The 15,187-nt window shown below is 36.9% G+C and overlaps 1 protein-coding gene across 1 annotated transcript; it reads left to right on the plus strand.

The window, feature by feature from the left end:
* The first annotated feature begins 1,136 nt into the window (after positions 1-1,136).
* c1h10orf88 (chromosome 1 C10orf88 homolog) lies at positions 1,137-10,130 on the plus strand. Its single transcript, XM_065242641.1, has 7 exons — positions 1,137-1,256; positions 2,115-2,302; positions 2,413-2,610; positions 5,369-5,441; positions 5,530-5,730; positions 7,060-7,325; positions 9,359-10,130. The coding sequence occupies exons 2-7, from the start codon at positions 2,151-2,153 to the stop codon at positions 9,534-9,536; spliced, it is 1,068 nt and encodes a 355-aa protein (XP_065098713.1). The 5' UTR covers positions 1,137-1,256; positions 2,115-2,150; the 3' UTR covers positions 9,537-10,130.
* The last annotated feature ends 5,057 nt before the right edge of the window (positions 10,131-15,187 follow it).

Consider the following 15,187-nt stretch of genomic DNA (forward strand, 5'->3'; position numbering starts at 1 on the left):
ATTAGCAGTCAGACAGGTGGAGCGACATATTTCTTCTATCCTGCAATAATTCTTACATCGTACGTAGATGTGCTTATCTAGTATATCTGCATTTTTTATATATAACTCGTTTTTACAGAATAAAACTACTGTATTAAAAAAAGCTATTTTCAAAACAATTATGTTAAAATGCATTGCATGTGCAAATACATTAAATAAATGTTAAACGATATTGCTGCAAATAAAACAAAATTAAAGTCGCTTTTCTTGCTATCACATTTAAAATCAACGTGCATTACTACACAGATAACGACTGCGCCTTTATTGAAAAGGAATAACTGTATGTTTTTTTTTTTTTTACTTTGTTTTATTGCTGTACTGTATATACTTACAAACTAATTTACACCCATGTTACTCTGTACCTGAGACAGGCATCGCCAGATATTTTTTGGTGGTTTCATGCGCATGGTAGCCAATAAGAAACAGCAAAGTGTGTTTCTTATTGACAGACACTATATGGAGCTATATCATATAGTATATTAGGCAGTAAAATATGTATTTGACTTCATCTGGTGCTGCGCAGACAGATCAGAGTATGACATCAAGTTCTGCGAGGGCGATTCGACAGCACTGCAAAAACCGTACCTTTCGAAACAATCTCGCGGTATTTTGATGTCAGCCTCGCGGTATTGAATCGTTCTGCGCAGAGCTGTATGAAGTTGAACAGGCCTATACAATTTAAACTAACAAAGTTTGTTTCCACTAGGTGGCGCGTGTGTGCTTCAATTGACCTATGCAATTGACTGCGATCGGAGGTTTGCACTTATCATTTGGATTCATTCATTCCGATTAATTACAATAATTATTGTCTGAGATAATATTCTAACATTTATGATATATTTGTATGTGTAACCACAAGTGATTATGATTGGTTCTTCACATCAGTGCCAAGCATCAAAGTAGTTTGTTTATATGTTTTAACGGTCTTATTTTATTTACAGAAGAACGCCAGGAACAATGAGACTTGTGACGTCATTATGCAATTTTATCATTTATTATATTTATTTACTGAGGAGGAAAACAAATACATATTTTTTTCAACACTCAGAAGCGTAATATGAAGTGAGTGCGATATTTCACTCAGGCTTATGAATGGGCGTCACTTTGGGTCCTGTAGCATCTGTAGTCGCTCGCAGTTGGTTTAGCAAGTGTTGTTGATGTGAATGGACATATTATGCATTGCTTATCGGAAAAAAATAAGTAATAGTAGTATGAGGGTATGTCCTTTTATTACTTTAACTGAAAATTAAGAATGCAGTATTTTTCTGTGGGCATGGCTAGTGATGGCGAAGTGAAGCTTTCTTGAAGCAGTGAAGCTTTCAACCCAATTGTATCGGAAAAAGGTTCATTACTCGAAGCTTTTCAAATCAGAGCTCAATGAGGACCTCTGCTGGTGAAAGTGCTGTTTCACAACATGTTCCACAACCAAACAACGTATTAATTTAATTATAAAAGGAAAACTTAATGGATTGACAAATTAAGGATAGATTCATAAATAAATGTTACAATATATTAAATACATGACCAAAGCATGTTCCATTTCATGCGAATGGTACTCCAAACAAAAATAACAAATTAAGGATAGAACTTGTCTCAAAAGTATAAAGTGTGAACCAATTAAAAATTATATCATGGTTTTAAGTGGTGCAGAAAAGTCTTTTTACTACTATATATATATCTCATAAACAAACTCACTAGTAATCGATTCCGTGTAATGCAATACTCCAATACAACCCATGAGGGCGCGCCGCGCATTGCACAATTCTAAACCTTTGAATCAGATAACGAAGCAGTCACGTGGGTGTGTGTGAAACGAAGCTTCGGACGTCATTGGTCACGTGATTTTGCCAGAACGAATCAAGCTATGATACAAAGCTTCAATGAAAATCGGTTCGTTTTTTTGACACACGCTTCGGAGCTTCGGTGTCACTGGTAACATCACTAGGCATGGCTAGCTTAAACGGGTTTTAAACTCTTTATACGGAGGCACCCAAGTAAAATATTCAGAGTTCAGTTCATATTATGGTTGTAATCTTGGTTGTGTTGCAGTAAACTGTTCAATTTAACACATGCAGATGTTGTTGTATACTGAAAGTGAGGAGAATTGATCAATGATCAGGATGAACTCCAGCAAAGATGGTCTGATCTCAGTATACAGCTCGTGGCTGTGCACATCACAGAACCAGCTGTCCGATATTCTTACTACAACACAAGATATCAGACTCCGTGATCACTGCAAGAATGAGGATTATGCATTTGACCGGTAAGTGGTAAACAACTAAGCTGGTAAACTAAATGCATGTAGGTTCAAACCCATAAAGGGGGTTAGGTGTTATTTTGATACACTGTGCCTCTCCACATATATCTCCACAGGTGTAAAGCCATTTGTCTGGAGAGAGCTGAAGGAGACTCGCCTTGTGTTATCACACTACAGTGTCTGCCTAACTCGGCATCATTGATCAGCAGTGTTCAGGTTGTCAGTGAAGGCCGTACCATTGAAGTGTATTCCGGTTCTGGTGAATACTGTGGCACCTGTCGTGGGGAGGAAGTTCAAAGATCCTTCAGTAATGGGTATTTTTAAAACTTTTTCAGTTAAGGTGAAGTACTAAAGCCAGGCCTTGACATTATCTTTTTTGCTCAGAATCCAAAGTGGCTAGTTGTTTTCCAAAGTTGAGTGGTACAGGCCGGGTTGTAGAAGATTAACTGAAAAGATAATCACAAAAACCCTAGACAAACAAAGTCTTCATATACAATAAATCTGTGGGTGTAGCATTAAATAAAGCAATATTAGATATTAACACGTTTTAAAAGCAAAAAATCTGCTCACCAGGCTAGCTGATCTGCACTTTTCTGCCAGCTGATCTCAGCTTCACACCTTCTAAAGTCCTGTAAACTATCTTTATTTATGACCAAGAGACTCTGTAATAATCTTTTACATTTTAATCCTTAAAGGTAGGGTTTCACATTTTGAAAAATGCTAACGGTAGCCGCCTAGCAATGAAATCACGATCCCACCCTCCAGTCAAATCGCCATCCAAAGTCACGCCTCTTTCAAAACACATGAACACGCACAGATCAGACAGTCACATCTCATGTCTCATTCACCAGTGAGAAAACTTTACAGTACAAAGTGAATAACATTTCCAAAATAACCAACATAAACAACTGGTTTACATCAGAATTATTTAAAGAACACTTTCGTTTGTGTAGACGTAGTAACTATATCGTTATGCTAATCCGTAAACGAACACAAATTTCATAAAGCAACACAATCTTTCATCAAAGTAGAATATCTGAATCCATCTCAATACAAACATTTTTTTGCCTCCTGCAGCTGTTTGCATCTTGTGGTAAAGCAGTAAAGTTACCGATGTTAATTTGGGTTTTTGTTCTTTGCTGATCCAGGCTGTTGTTGTTATAAAAGATGTTTGTTGTTTTGTGGCTCCTGTGCAGGTTGTCAATTCAGCAGAAAAGTTTGCCATTCTCGCTGTTTACAGATGATGTATGGTGTCTGCGTGGACTAGCTGCGCGGTGGGCATTCAAATTAAGCTTACGTATGAGGGACAAAAAAGGCAACATCCGTTCGGACAGAAATCTATGAACATTTTTTGGTCCTACGCCTTTCACAGATGACATAAATTTCTACAAATACACTTAAAAAACTTAGCACAGTGATTGCTATCAGGATGTGAGGAGACTTTTAACCAGCATACTAAAAATGTTTCAGGATCAAATGTGTTACCCTACCTTTAAATTTTCCATATTTAAAAACTTTGTGCTTATGTGCGTTCATGTGTATAATAAGCAAACCCGTGTTGTCATCCTGTTTATAGGCGCATATTACTAATGCACCCTTTAAATAACAAAAACAATATTGCACTTTAGACTATAGCCAGGTTTTAGTTGGACAATGGCGTAGTCTATTTTAGTTGCCTCAAAATAGCAACGTGCCAACAATGCGCCTGAACACACCTCGTTTTCAAGCCAGCATGCCCATGTGCGCAAAAATGGATGCAAATGCATTTGCTAATTAAACAACCTGATGCTGGACATGAAAATGATAATTGTGCAGGCTCAAACTTAGCAAAAAAAAAAACACTTGTGGCGCCGGGTGTATGATAGGGCCCAAGGTCTGTTTATACACACACAGACTGAATGAACTGAACTGCTTTGTGAAACAGCTAATTATTACCTTTCAAATAAGTGTGGATGAGGCCAAAGATGCGTTCTCTGTCCTCGCATCCTTCAGAGTTTGTTGCCTGGCAAGACCGGTCTCCACGAGAACACAAGTCTGTTCTTTGCATTCTTGGAATTGAGAAAAGGCTTTTGTATGGTCTATTATCTATTCCAGAGATCACCAACCCTGTTCCTGGAGATCCACTCTCCTGCATACTTTAGTTCCAACCCTGCTTCAACACAGATAGCCTCAAAAAGCTTGATTAGCAGGTTTTAGTTGTATTGATGTTAATTGTGAGGTGTGTTTGATTAGGGTTGGATGAGAGCTCTGCAGGAAAGTAGATCTTCATGAATAGGGTTGGTGAACACTTCCCTATTCTCTTTGAAGATCAAAGCTCTTGATGTGTAAACTATGGAGGGAGTTGTGCAATTGTGTCTCATAGTTTGGCCATGTAAAAATACACAATGGAAATAATGTAATTTTCTCTTTATCTGGAGTTTATGCAGCATCCCTTCCCGAAGTGCCCTTCAAGGGCACAAAAACATTAGGTCTCATTCACTAAGCATGCGTACGGATGTTTTAACTAACAAATCATGATTTAACAAAAACTTTCATACTTAAATTTATTTTAAAACGCACGCAATAATCATACACAAGGAGAAAATATATGAAATATGTATCACGGATATATATAGGGTTCTTTTTCCTTTGTTCATGATTTTTGCATATGTGTGATCCAAGTTGTTCTTATGTTTTTGCAAACATAAAGAAGAAATTTTAGTATGAAAGTTTTTATTGATTCATGATTTGTTGGTTAAAATGTCCAAACGCATATTTCACGAACAAATTTGTGCATTCACAAAGCTTAAACTCTGTTTCTACTTGTAAATATGCGGTCTTATTTGTAAATCACGTTGGATAAACATGTCTGCTAAATAATTACTTTTAAATTATTCTTAAATGTTGATATTGCTTTAGTGGTATTAGTTGTATTGCTATTAATTGTGAGGCATTTTCTATATGTTAGTTAGTATGTTTCATTTTTTTTCATATAAATTAGATTTTGCTGTCTAAAAAAATTGTTGCTAGATTTACATTATGTTGCACTACTAATTTTAAAATACTTATTGTTAACTGTCTGTTTTCTTTGAGGCCTGAGGAAATGAGGACTTACTACAACAATTTTCTGGTGTTAGAAAGCCCTGCTACTTCATGTGAGGTGAAGGTATGCAAACCACAAAATAAATGCCACTATGTCATCACAAACACACATACTCTGTCTCTTTTGGCTTACCATAAGTGTCTCTACACAGCTGCTGTCTTTTGGTGGCCGTTCATCTGTGACTATCATCCATGTGGGTGTGGCACTAGAAACACTTAAGGAAAAGCAGGGTGGCCTGACCATGGACCCAGGCATTGACCTGCAACGCGTGCAGGCTATGATGCAAGATATGGGCACCACCCTTTCACCAGGGGCTCAAAACCTTATGGAGTTGGTGCAGAGCCAGCAGAAGGTCTGAATCCAGCCTGTTATTAAAACATAATCAGCACAAATCTGATCTTTTATTAGTGGTATAATTTACTCACACAAACTTAGCATTCAAGAATGAATATCCTAAAGGCCCAGACATTTTTCATTTGCCCCTTTGACTCATCTGTCTCGCACACAGTTGAACACGCAAGTCTTTCAAAGTGATTTTAAATGAGCAAGGATGTCTCATAGGTGTTTTTTGAAATAGTTTTATAAAATAGCTTATATTGTTTTTTTCTCTGCATCCCATCATACAGAACAGCTTCAGCTTTGTGATTTTTCAAGAACTTTTTTGTCCATGTTACGTTTTTCATTATTGTGTTTTCCAATCACAGTTTAAAGTTCAGACATCTTCTGTCCAAAGTGACTTATAGGGGTGGTTTCCCGGACAGGGATTAGTTTAAGCCAGGACTAGGCCTTAGTTTACTTAGGAAATATAACTAGTTTTAACAAACATGTCTAAAACATTATTTGTGTGCATTTTGAGGCAAAAAAAGGGCACTGATGTATTTTAAGATATGTCTGTGCAAGTTGTTTTCAGTTTGGACAGCTCTTACATTTATTTTAATCTATTTTTCGGACTATAAGTCGCTCCGGAGTATAAGTCGCATCAGTCAAAAAATGCATCATGAAGAGGATAAAAACATATATAAGTCGCATTTTTGAAAATATTTTTTTCAGCTGCATTTTTTACTAATTGCAGTTTGTAATCTGCAGAATAGGATTTTCTTTTTGGGGGGATTTTGTTAAGTCTTTCTCAGTTGTCTTTAAGTTTACAGTTTCAGTTGTTTTCAGTAAATTTTTTCAGGGGTTAGGCTATAGAAGCAGCATATAACGCCCTCTGGTGGCTGTAGACGGTAATGTTTTATATTGGTTCATGTTAATTTTGACACATAAGTCGCACCTGACTATAAGTCGCAGGACTCTGTTGAATCTTTATTCTTTGTGTGGGATCATCTGCAGTGGTTTTGCAGCTAAACAATTCCTTCAGCTTTTAAATGGATGTTGGTATTAACGTTTTTATAATTGAGGAACTCCGATGCAAAAGCATTCATTAAAAATTTGTGATATCACTCTCTGCACGTATTATTATATGTTCATCAAATAATTTCAACTTCAAATTTCGCTTAATCCAAGTCATTCAGAAATACTGTTTTGTTCGCAGAATCCGTTAAGAGTCTGATAAAAAATGCTACTTTACAAGAAAACTTATCAGATGCATGTGTAGCTGTATTATTTGTAACTGTGTTTTGGAGTGTAATGAGACTATGCGCTTGGCAAATGAACAATGATCATGTTTGTTTGTGTTCAGAATAAATCGGACATGCTGAGTGGATTCATTCCTCTTCTTATGGGAGGAGGAGTTTTGAGCTGTCTGTCACAAGGAGGCGGAGTTTCCAGTACTCCACCGACTGGCCCCGAGCAGCCACTGTCCACCAAAAGTCAAAATCAGATCCCAAGTGTCATGTCGACCGGCCCGATCAACCCAGAGCTGCTGCCGATGCTTCAGAGCGTCTGCGGCCAGGTCACACAGCTTCGCCTGGAGGAAGCCACATCTCCGAAGAGGAATGGGGAACGGTAAGCGTGAACCACGCTTTTGAGCAAACTGTGTGGTTGTACAGTAGTCACCACTTTGTCATAATAACTGTGTGTGATGTTTTAGATATTTTTAAGGAATTGTTGACAGTTGGTTGAAAAATGTGCACTGAAAGTTAAACCAATAATTATTTCAGTGAAATTAAAAGTGAAAGTGTCCATACATCAATCCAAGATAAGCTTTATGAAATTGGGTGGGGGTTCATGACCTAATGCCGTTGTGCAGGGTGCATCCCTTTTGCACCCTCTCCAAAGAAAATTCATGACAGCAAACTTTGAATTTGAACTTAACAAAACACTACATATTAAATGATACAATGTAGTGCTGTTGTTGGCCTTATTTTTCTGTGAAAAATATATTTTCTAAAAATATATAAACATAAATATATCAAATGAAAGGACAGACTCTCTGCTTTCAAACAAACAAACAAAATGGGGAAAAATTTTTTTATGCTATCTATATTTTTTTTCTCTGCTTATAAACTTAAATAAGGGTATTTTTCTTCAAAAAAGCTGAAAAAAATTGCATTTTTGTAAAGGAATTTTGTTAGAGATAAGAGATAACTCATCAATGGTGGGGAAAGAGTTACCATAATTATGGAGATAGCAACCTTCGGTATTCTACCATTAGAAAACACCCAACAGTCAACTTGGCTAGCGTGCAGTGCCACAGCCGGTCAATAATGATCATCAGTGACGTCTGTTGCGGGCGTTCAGAGTGTTACAACAGTCGGTTACAGTTTACATTTTACATTTTCTTGCCAGAATTTAAGATTTTATTTTAATCAGTTTTTAACATTTGAAAAATGGCCTCTGGTCTACTTCCCTGTGTATAGAAGCCTTAGCAGTGTTTTTATGCTAAGCTTGCAGGCTTCCCTAGAAAGGTCTTTGCTTTCAGTAGGTTAGCAGTATTTGCATTTTCTGTATCAGACCCGATCAGATCTAGTTATGTTACATTTGAACCGAGGCTGCAGAGCTTGTGTTGAGCAAAAGTGGGTGTGCCAAAAGGAGCCTCACTTTGAAGCTTGTGTTGTTAATGGTGAAATCACGTGACCAATGATAAATGAAGCTTCACTTTCTGCTCAGTCACGTGCGCGCTTCGCTTTGCGTGTCAGAACGTTCGATCCCCAGAGGTTTTTAACAGTTATTTGCATTTTTAACATTTTCGTCCCACATAATACTGTATAGATAGTGTTGTATGTACATCTGCATATGTACTGTGTATGAACTTGTGCATGTGAACATTATTCAGTAAAATACAGTATTGAATCGTATGAATATTAACTCATACTGGAATTTATTGTCGCACTTAAATGAGTAAATACATTTATTATATTCACACACATGTTGTCTAAGATTTATTTGTACACATAATATTGTTTCATTGACAGAGCTTCTTCCAGAAACAACTGCAAAATGTTTTATTAACTAAAAAATGGTGCTGTTTTCAACACCCCTTTTGAGGCTTCAAATCATGGTTCAAAACAGTAAGGGAAATATTGGTGCTTCATTCGAAGCGTTTTCCCATCACTAATCAGATCCACTGCAGATTCCATTTTGTGCAGCTCTGCTTTGGCGGCCAGCCTCGTCTCTCATGACGTTAAAAAGCCTAGGTGTGTGCTGCATTGAGCATCCTTGTAAATGATGACCGTTGTGATCATGGCTAGTTTAACTTTTGCGCGCTCGCTTAATTTTTTTTCTTCTGCTGTATGTGTTGTGTGCAGGCGCTACACACACATGCACAACCTTGTTTTTTCGACCATCATCAAGTTTTATTGGTTTAATTATTATCGACAATTAATTGAAGATCGGATTGTTAACATCACTAATTCGTGTGTGAGGTATCATACTAGGTAGCCTGTACTAGGGTACATAGAGCTTCCATTTTTGAAAGAACGGCTTTTGTTTTTTCTTGTAGATGATGCATTATACAAATAAATAAATCTGTTGTATTTATTTAATGTATTTAGTATTATTGCATTTATCCACTGGTTGTCCATTTTCATTTTATGTAGGGAGGGTCACATGTGCTGTGGAGGATTTGAGAAGATTCTGGAACAGGTTGTAGAGAAGAGGATGGAGGAGATGGAGAGAAGGTTAAAGGAACATCTGGACCTACGACTGGATGCTCTTCAGCAGAGTTTGGAGACCACACTTCAGCAGGCACTCTCGCAGATGCCACACCACCAATAAACAACAACTTTTTAAATGAATGATTAACTTTTCTAAACAGAGGAACTCAACGCCTGAGCTTTTGCTTCTAAGACACTCATGTTGTGTATAGTGAGACTCATTAACTAGACTCATCTTCTATCCTTTTACACTGTAACAGAAATGCTGTAATATTTATGTTTACTGTTGTTGGCCAAAAATGCTTTATGGTTTAAAGCTCTTATCTTTGAGTCTGTTCCTGGTGAATATATGGTTTTGGGTTGTTCAGTCTTTAATCCAAAAACTATAGCAGATGATCTTCATACGTATTACATAACCTAAGGAACAGTTATTGTTTTTTTTTTAATGGTTAAACTACTGATAATTCTATCAGTAGATAGATTAAAGATACTCATGCTGCTACATTAACAATTTATTCCCATTCTGACTTCTTCTCACAGTTTGGTATTAATGTTAACCACAGTTGATTGTTGGACAAACACAGTGGTGCACTGGCTGTTTATGTAACAGAGGTTTTGGTATTAACTGTGATTGTGAATTACCCTTGTTAAAATGTTAACACTGATAATATTGGTAAACTAAAGGACAAAAAAATAAATGCTATTTATACTAAGAGTTAACCATTTGCTATTGTTGTGTATCTGTTTAATCTTAGATTATCACACTTAAAATAATGACTTTATCTTAGAGAAACCTTTTTTATGTCATTTTAATGGCACTGCTTGAATGTTTTAGGTTTGATGCATTGCATGCTATCAGCTGCTTTAATTTACCTATACAGCTAAAAAATGATATTTAAAATATAATTTTAAATATATTTCAAAACATACAAAAATGGCCAAAAAAAAATATTTTAAAACATTTATATTTAACTCAGTTTTTTTGTGATTGTTGCGGACAAAAATCCTTGATCATGCAGCACGCTTTCTTAAAAAAATTAAATGGAATATCCAGGATATTTATACAATTTTATGCAATGAAATTGCGGGAACTTGCAAAAACTACGGAAAGCTTTTAAGTGATTTTTCAACCTTCTGCTAAGATATATTATGTGATTTTTGCTAAAAAAAAATTGCGCACTGAAATCGGCAATTTATGCTGCGAAAGTGCGGCGTATTTGAAAAAATGCAGCCCACACATAAATATGCGGACTTGGCTGATTATGCGTTAAATCATGCAATTGCATAATCGCGTTTTCTAAAGAGACTGATTTACGTCGCATTGAAAGTAAAACTTTTTAAAAAAAAAACGTGTATGTTACAAACAACAGATTTGAAAATAAAAATTAAATAATTTTCAATTGCAAAAATATAGTTATATTTTATATTTTAAATAAATTTTCAATTTTAAAAATATTTTATACTTACACAGTTATTTTTTTATACAATTTATACATACATTTTTGCAAGGAAAATATTTTTTCCTGTATGGGTGTAAAATTAAAAATGTATTTTTTGCCCCTGAAATTTTGAAATATGATAAAATGCCACTCCATCTTGGGAGATTGGACCTTACCCGGTCACACAAACTAAACTGGATCTGGTTTTCTGGCTTAGGATAACAAGTGAGTGAATTGGAGCACTCCAGCTTGATTTATCTTCTCTCTTATACTGTTTGGGATTTTGCTGTTCACTAACTGATGTGTGTGACATTTTGCACTGCGGACACAATGCTCTACAACTGCTTATAATTGTTTTTGCAAGTATTTTAACGTTGGAACATCACAGTTTAGCTTGGACCTGTGAAGAAAGTGTTTTATCCCAGTGCTACACGTTGCTTGTCTCATTTGCTCATGTCTTATTCAACACATTGATATACAAGCTTTTGGTTGTGTCCTAGAGCCCCTGCGTTCCAGAAATCCATGTCTGCCTTCTTATTTACCGTATGCACATGACTTTGAGATGTTCTTGGCAGTCTCCCATCTGCAATGATGGGAAGTTGCCACATTCGGGAAAACCTAGCAACAGGACAACACAGCTGAATTAACAAACCCCATGCACCTGGAAGGAAGTTGTTGATGAAACATTTAAGGTGAATAACTTAAACCTGCTCAGTTTGGAGAGCTTTCAGTTGAGTGTATTCTTTATCTACACCTTGACCACTTGCATAGATGAAGTGTTGACCTTATGACTATTGCCTGTCATGTAAGGCTGTTTACAGATTGAGCTGTCTACACTGCAGTGATGTTCAAGCAGCTAGATTTGTTAAAACAGAGAGCTGTTGTTTTCTTATGACCGAAAGCCACTTCAGAAAGTGTTTTGTAACCGCAGAGAAATGGGTCAGCAGTGGAGGTGGTACGGCTGAAGAACAGCAGATGTTTTTGTGCAGACACCCACACTTGTGTCCCAAAAGACCACAGTCAGACTGGCCGACTGAATCAACAATGACCTTCATACAAACAACCACATTAGTGCTCATATTAAAAAGAAACAAGAAAATAGCCTCATACACTCGTGTCAATGACGGGGCATGTTTAGTCCTCCAGTAATGCCATCAGCAAAACATATTACAGTTTATTTTGCACGGGTCCTTCCAGTCAGACTTTTTAAAAACATTTTAATTTAATTTTCTGTAACTCAATTAGCAATGCCAATGTCATGACTTAGATCCGCAGGGATTGTACATGCTCATAACAAAGTACACTTTAAACACTTTGGATAAAAGCACTGCCAAATACATAAATGTATATTTAAAGGTGGTCTGTGTAAATTTTAGCAGCATCTGTCGCTTTAGCAGTGAAATTGCAACCAACAGCGTACCCTGCTTTTGCATCTGGCAATCAAACACAAAAAGAAATCCAGATATACACTCACCTAAAGGATTATTAGGAACACCATACTAATACTGTGTTTGACCCCGTTTCGTCTTCAGGACTGCCTTAATTCTATGTGGCATTGATTCAACAAGGTGCTAAAAGCATTCTTTAGAAATGTTGGCCCATATTGATAGGATAGCATCTTGCAGTGGATAGAGATTTGTGGGATGCACATCCAGGGCACAAAGCTCCCGTTCCACCACATCCCAAAGATGCTCTATTGGGTTGAGATCTGGTGACTGTGGGGGTCATTTTAGTACTGTGAACTCATTGTCATGTTCAAGAAACCAATTTGAAATGATTCGAGCTTTGTGACATGGTGCATTATCGTGTTGGAAGTAGCCATCAGAGGACACGGGTACATGGTGGTCATAAAGGGATGGACATGGTCAGAAACAATGCTCAGGTAGGCCGTGGCATTTAAATGATGCCTAATTGGTACTAAGGGGCCTAAAGTGTGCCAAGAAAACATCCCACAAACCATTACACCACTACCAGCAGCCTGCTAAGTGGTAACAAGGCATTATGGATCCATGTTCTCATTCTGTTTAAACCAAATTCTGACTCTACCATCTGAATGTCTCAACAGAAATTGAGACTCATCAGACCAGGCAACATTTTTCCAGTCTTCAAGTGTCCAATTTTGGTGAGCTCGTGCAAATTGTAGCCTCTTTTTCCTATTTGTAGTGGAGCTTAGATGGACCCGGTGGGGTCTTCTGCTGTTGTTCCCCATCCGCCTCAAGGTTGTGCGTGTTGTGGCTTCAAAAATGCTTTGCTGCATACCTCGGTTGGAACGAGTGGTTATTTCAGTCAAAGTTGCTTTTCTACAGCTTGAATCAGTCGGCACATTCTCCTCTGACTTCTAGCATCAACAAGGCATTTTTGCTCACAGGCCTGCCGAATACTGGATGTTTTTCCCTTTTCACACCATTCTTTGTAAACCCTAGAAATATTTGTGCATGAAAATCCCAGTAACTGAGCAGATTGTGAAATATTTAGACCGGCCCGTCTAGCACCAACAACCGTGCCACGCTCAAAATTGCTTAAATCACCTTTCTTTTCCTTTTCTGACATTCAGTTCAGGAGATTGTCTTGAGCAGGACCACACCCCTAAATGTATTGAAGCAACTGCCATGTGATTGGTTGATTAGATAATTGCATTAATGAGAAATTGAACAAGTGTATATAGGCCTACTTAGTGCATTTATCAGACCACATGATTTAATTATATACGTTCTATATGAAGAGTTTCTTTGCAAAACGAGATAAATCTGTTTTTAACATTTTTGTCAAAACATGTTTATTCTTATGTTATCATGTTATTATTTTGTTTTATGGTGCTACTTAGCTGTATTTTTTTAAGTTATGAAGTTTTAAATCAAAACAAACCAACTGCAGTTAGGGTGGCCATTCGTGCCAGTTCCGCCGGACACGTCCCGAACATATTTTCGGGTTCGTTCTCCGGAAGTCACGTTGGTCGACCGCATACTAGAGCCCGACCGATTTATCGTTTTGCCGATTTTATCGGCCGATATGAGCCTGTCGCAGATATATCTGTATCGGTGTATAAGCCGCAGATATGAAGCCGATATGAACGTTCCTTACAGAAGACATTAAATGCTTTTGAAAGATGTAAGTACTTGTTTGTCCAGCAGAGTGCGCCCTACTGGTTGCTAATGGTGACCCAGGTCACTCACTGTAGTGACACCAGCCAACCCCCCTTCACTTCAGTCAGTCCCTCAGTTCAGGTGGTGGCAGTCACGCGGTTTCTTCACAACATTTTACACCTGGTGTTAAGACGCGCTTTGGTCGATTGGATTATAAGTGGGCGAGAAAGACACATTCCGGTTTACATTTGGTGTTTTTAATCCGTCTCTTTTGTCCACTTGCGAGTTGTTTAAAACGCAAGAGGAAGAAATGACGCGAGGCGGAGAAAGGACACGCTTAAACTGACGCGCAGTCTGTGGGAGTACAGATGCTTGTATGCTCATTTCAAAGCAATTGATTAAATAAACTTGCGCAACTTTACACCCTCGCTAAATTAAAGAGGCGGAGAGCAGACGCTTTAGTTTTATAAAAGTTTAAAGTCCCGGCAGAACACTGTGGGTTCGCGTCATAAAAACGTTGTGCAGTACATTAAACATAAGCCTACATCAGTATGTTGTCAGTAAAGCATTGTCGTCTTAACAGTAAGTTTCTAATTAATTTGTGAAGTACATAACTTACTGTAAAGCAAATAAACAATGACTTTATAAGTTTCCATTTTCAAAATAAGCCCAATATAACATTATTCTTGTCAAAACTGACAATCATTTAAGTTATATGTATTTTGTTTTGTTTGTGTTTTAAAGTTATTTATAATTAGTCAAGTTTACTGTTTTATGCACTTATATCAGAATCATTTTGGATAATAAAGTTTTTGGTTAACTTGTAAAACACACCTGCCTATATTACATATCTTTGTCACGTCATTTTAAGTGTTTGATCACCACATTTGTGAGTGATCATTGCAAAAAAAGTATTTATATATAGTATATTCTGTTAATGTATACACTCTTAGAAATGAAATGTTGTATTTAATTAAGTAAGTTATGTCAACCGGTCCCACATAACTTAGTTGCTTAAATGTAAAAGGTAATATACAATTAATTGTAACATAATGTTTTAATTAAATCGCTCATAACTATGTTAATTAAATGGAACATCATACACTTATTTTGAATAAATGTAAATTATTACATTGAATTTAATGACTATAGCTTGAACTAACATGACCTGATTAAGTTCAATTTATTAAACTGAATTAAGCTTTGCTAATGTTATCCATTTGTGTTGATTGTGCTTAAACAGAGTAACT

Source organism: Paramisgurnus dabryanus, chromosome 1 (genome assembly GCF_030506205.2).
Source record: "Paramisgurnus dabryanus chromosome 1, PD_genome_1.1, whole genome shotgun sequence".
NCBI lineage: Eukaryota > Metazoa > Chordata > Actinopteri > Cypriniformes > Cobitidae > Paramisgurnus > Paramisgurnus dabryanus.

Coding starts and splice junctions, on each gene's coding strand:
- c1h10orf88 (XM_065242641.1), top strand. CDS start 2,151: ATGATCAGGATGAACTCCAGCAAAGATGGTCTGATCTCAGTATACAGC. Junction 2,303..2,412: donor GAGGATTATGCATTTGACCG/GTAAGTGGTAAA, acceptor ATATCTCCACAG/GTGTAAAGCCATTTGTCTGG. Junction 7,326..9,358: donor CCGAAGAGGAATGGGGAACG/GTAAGCGTGAAC, acceptor CATTTTATGTAG/GGAGGGTCACATGTGCTGTG.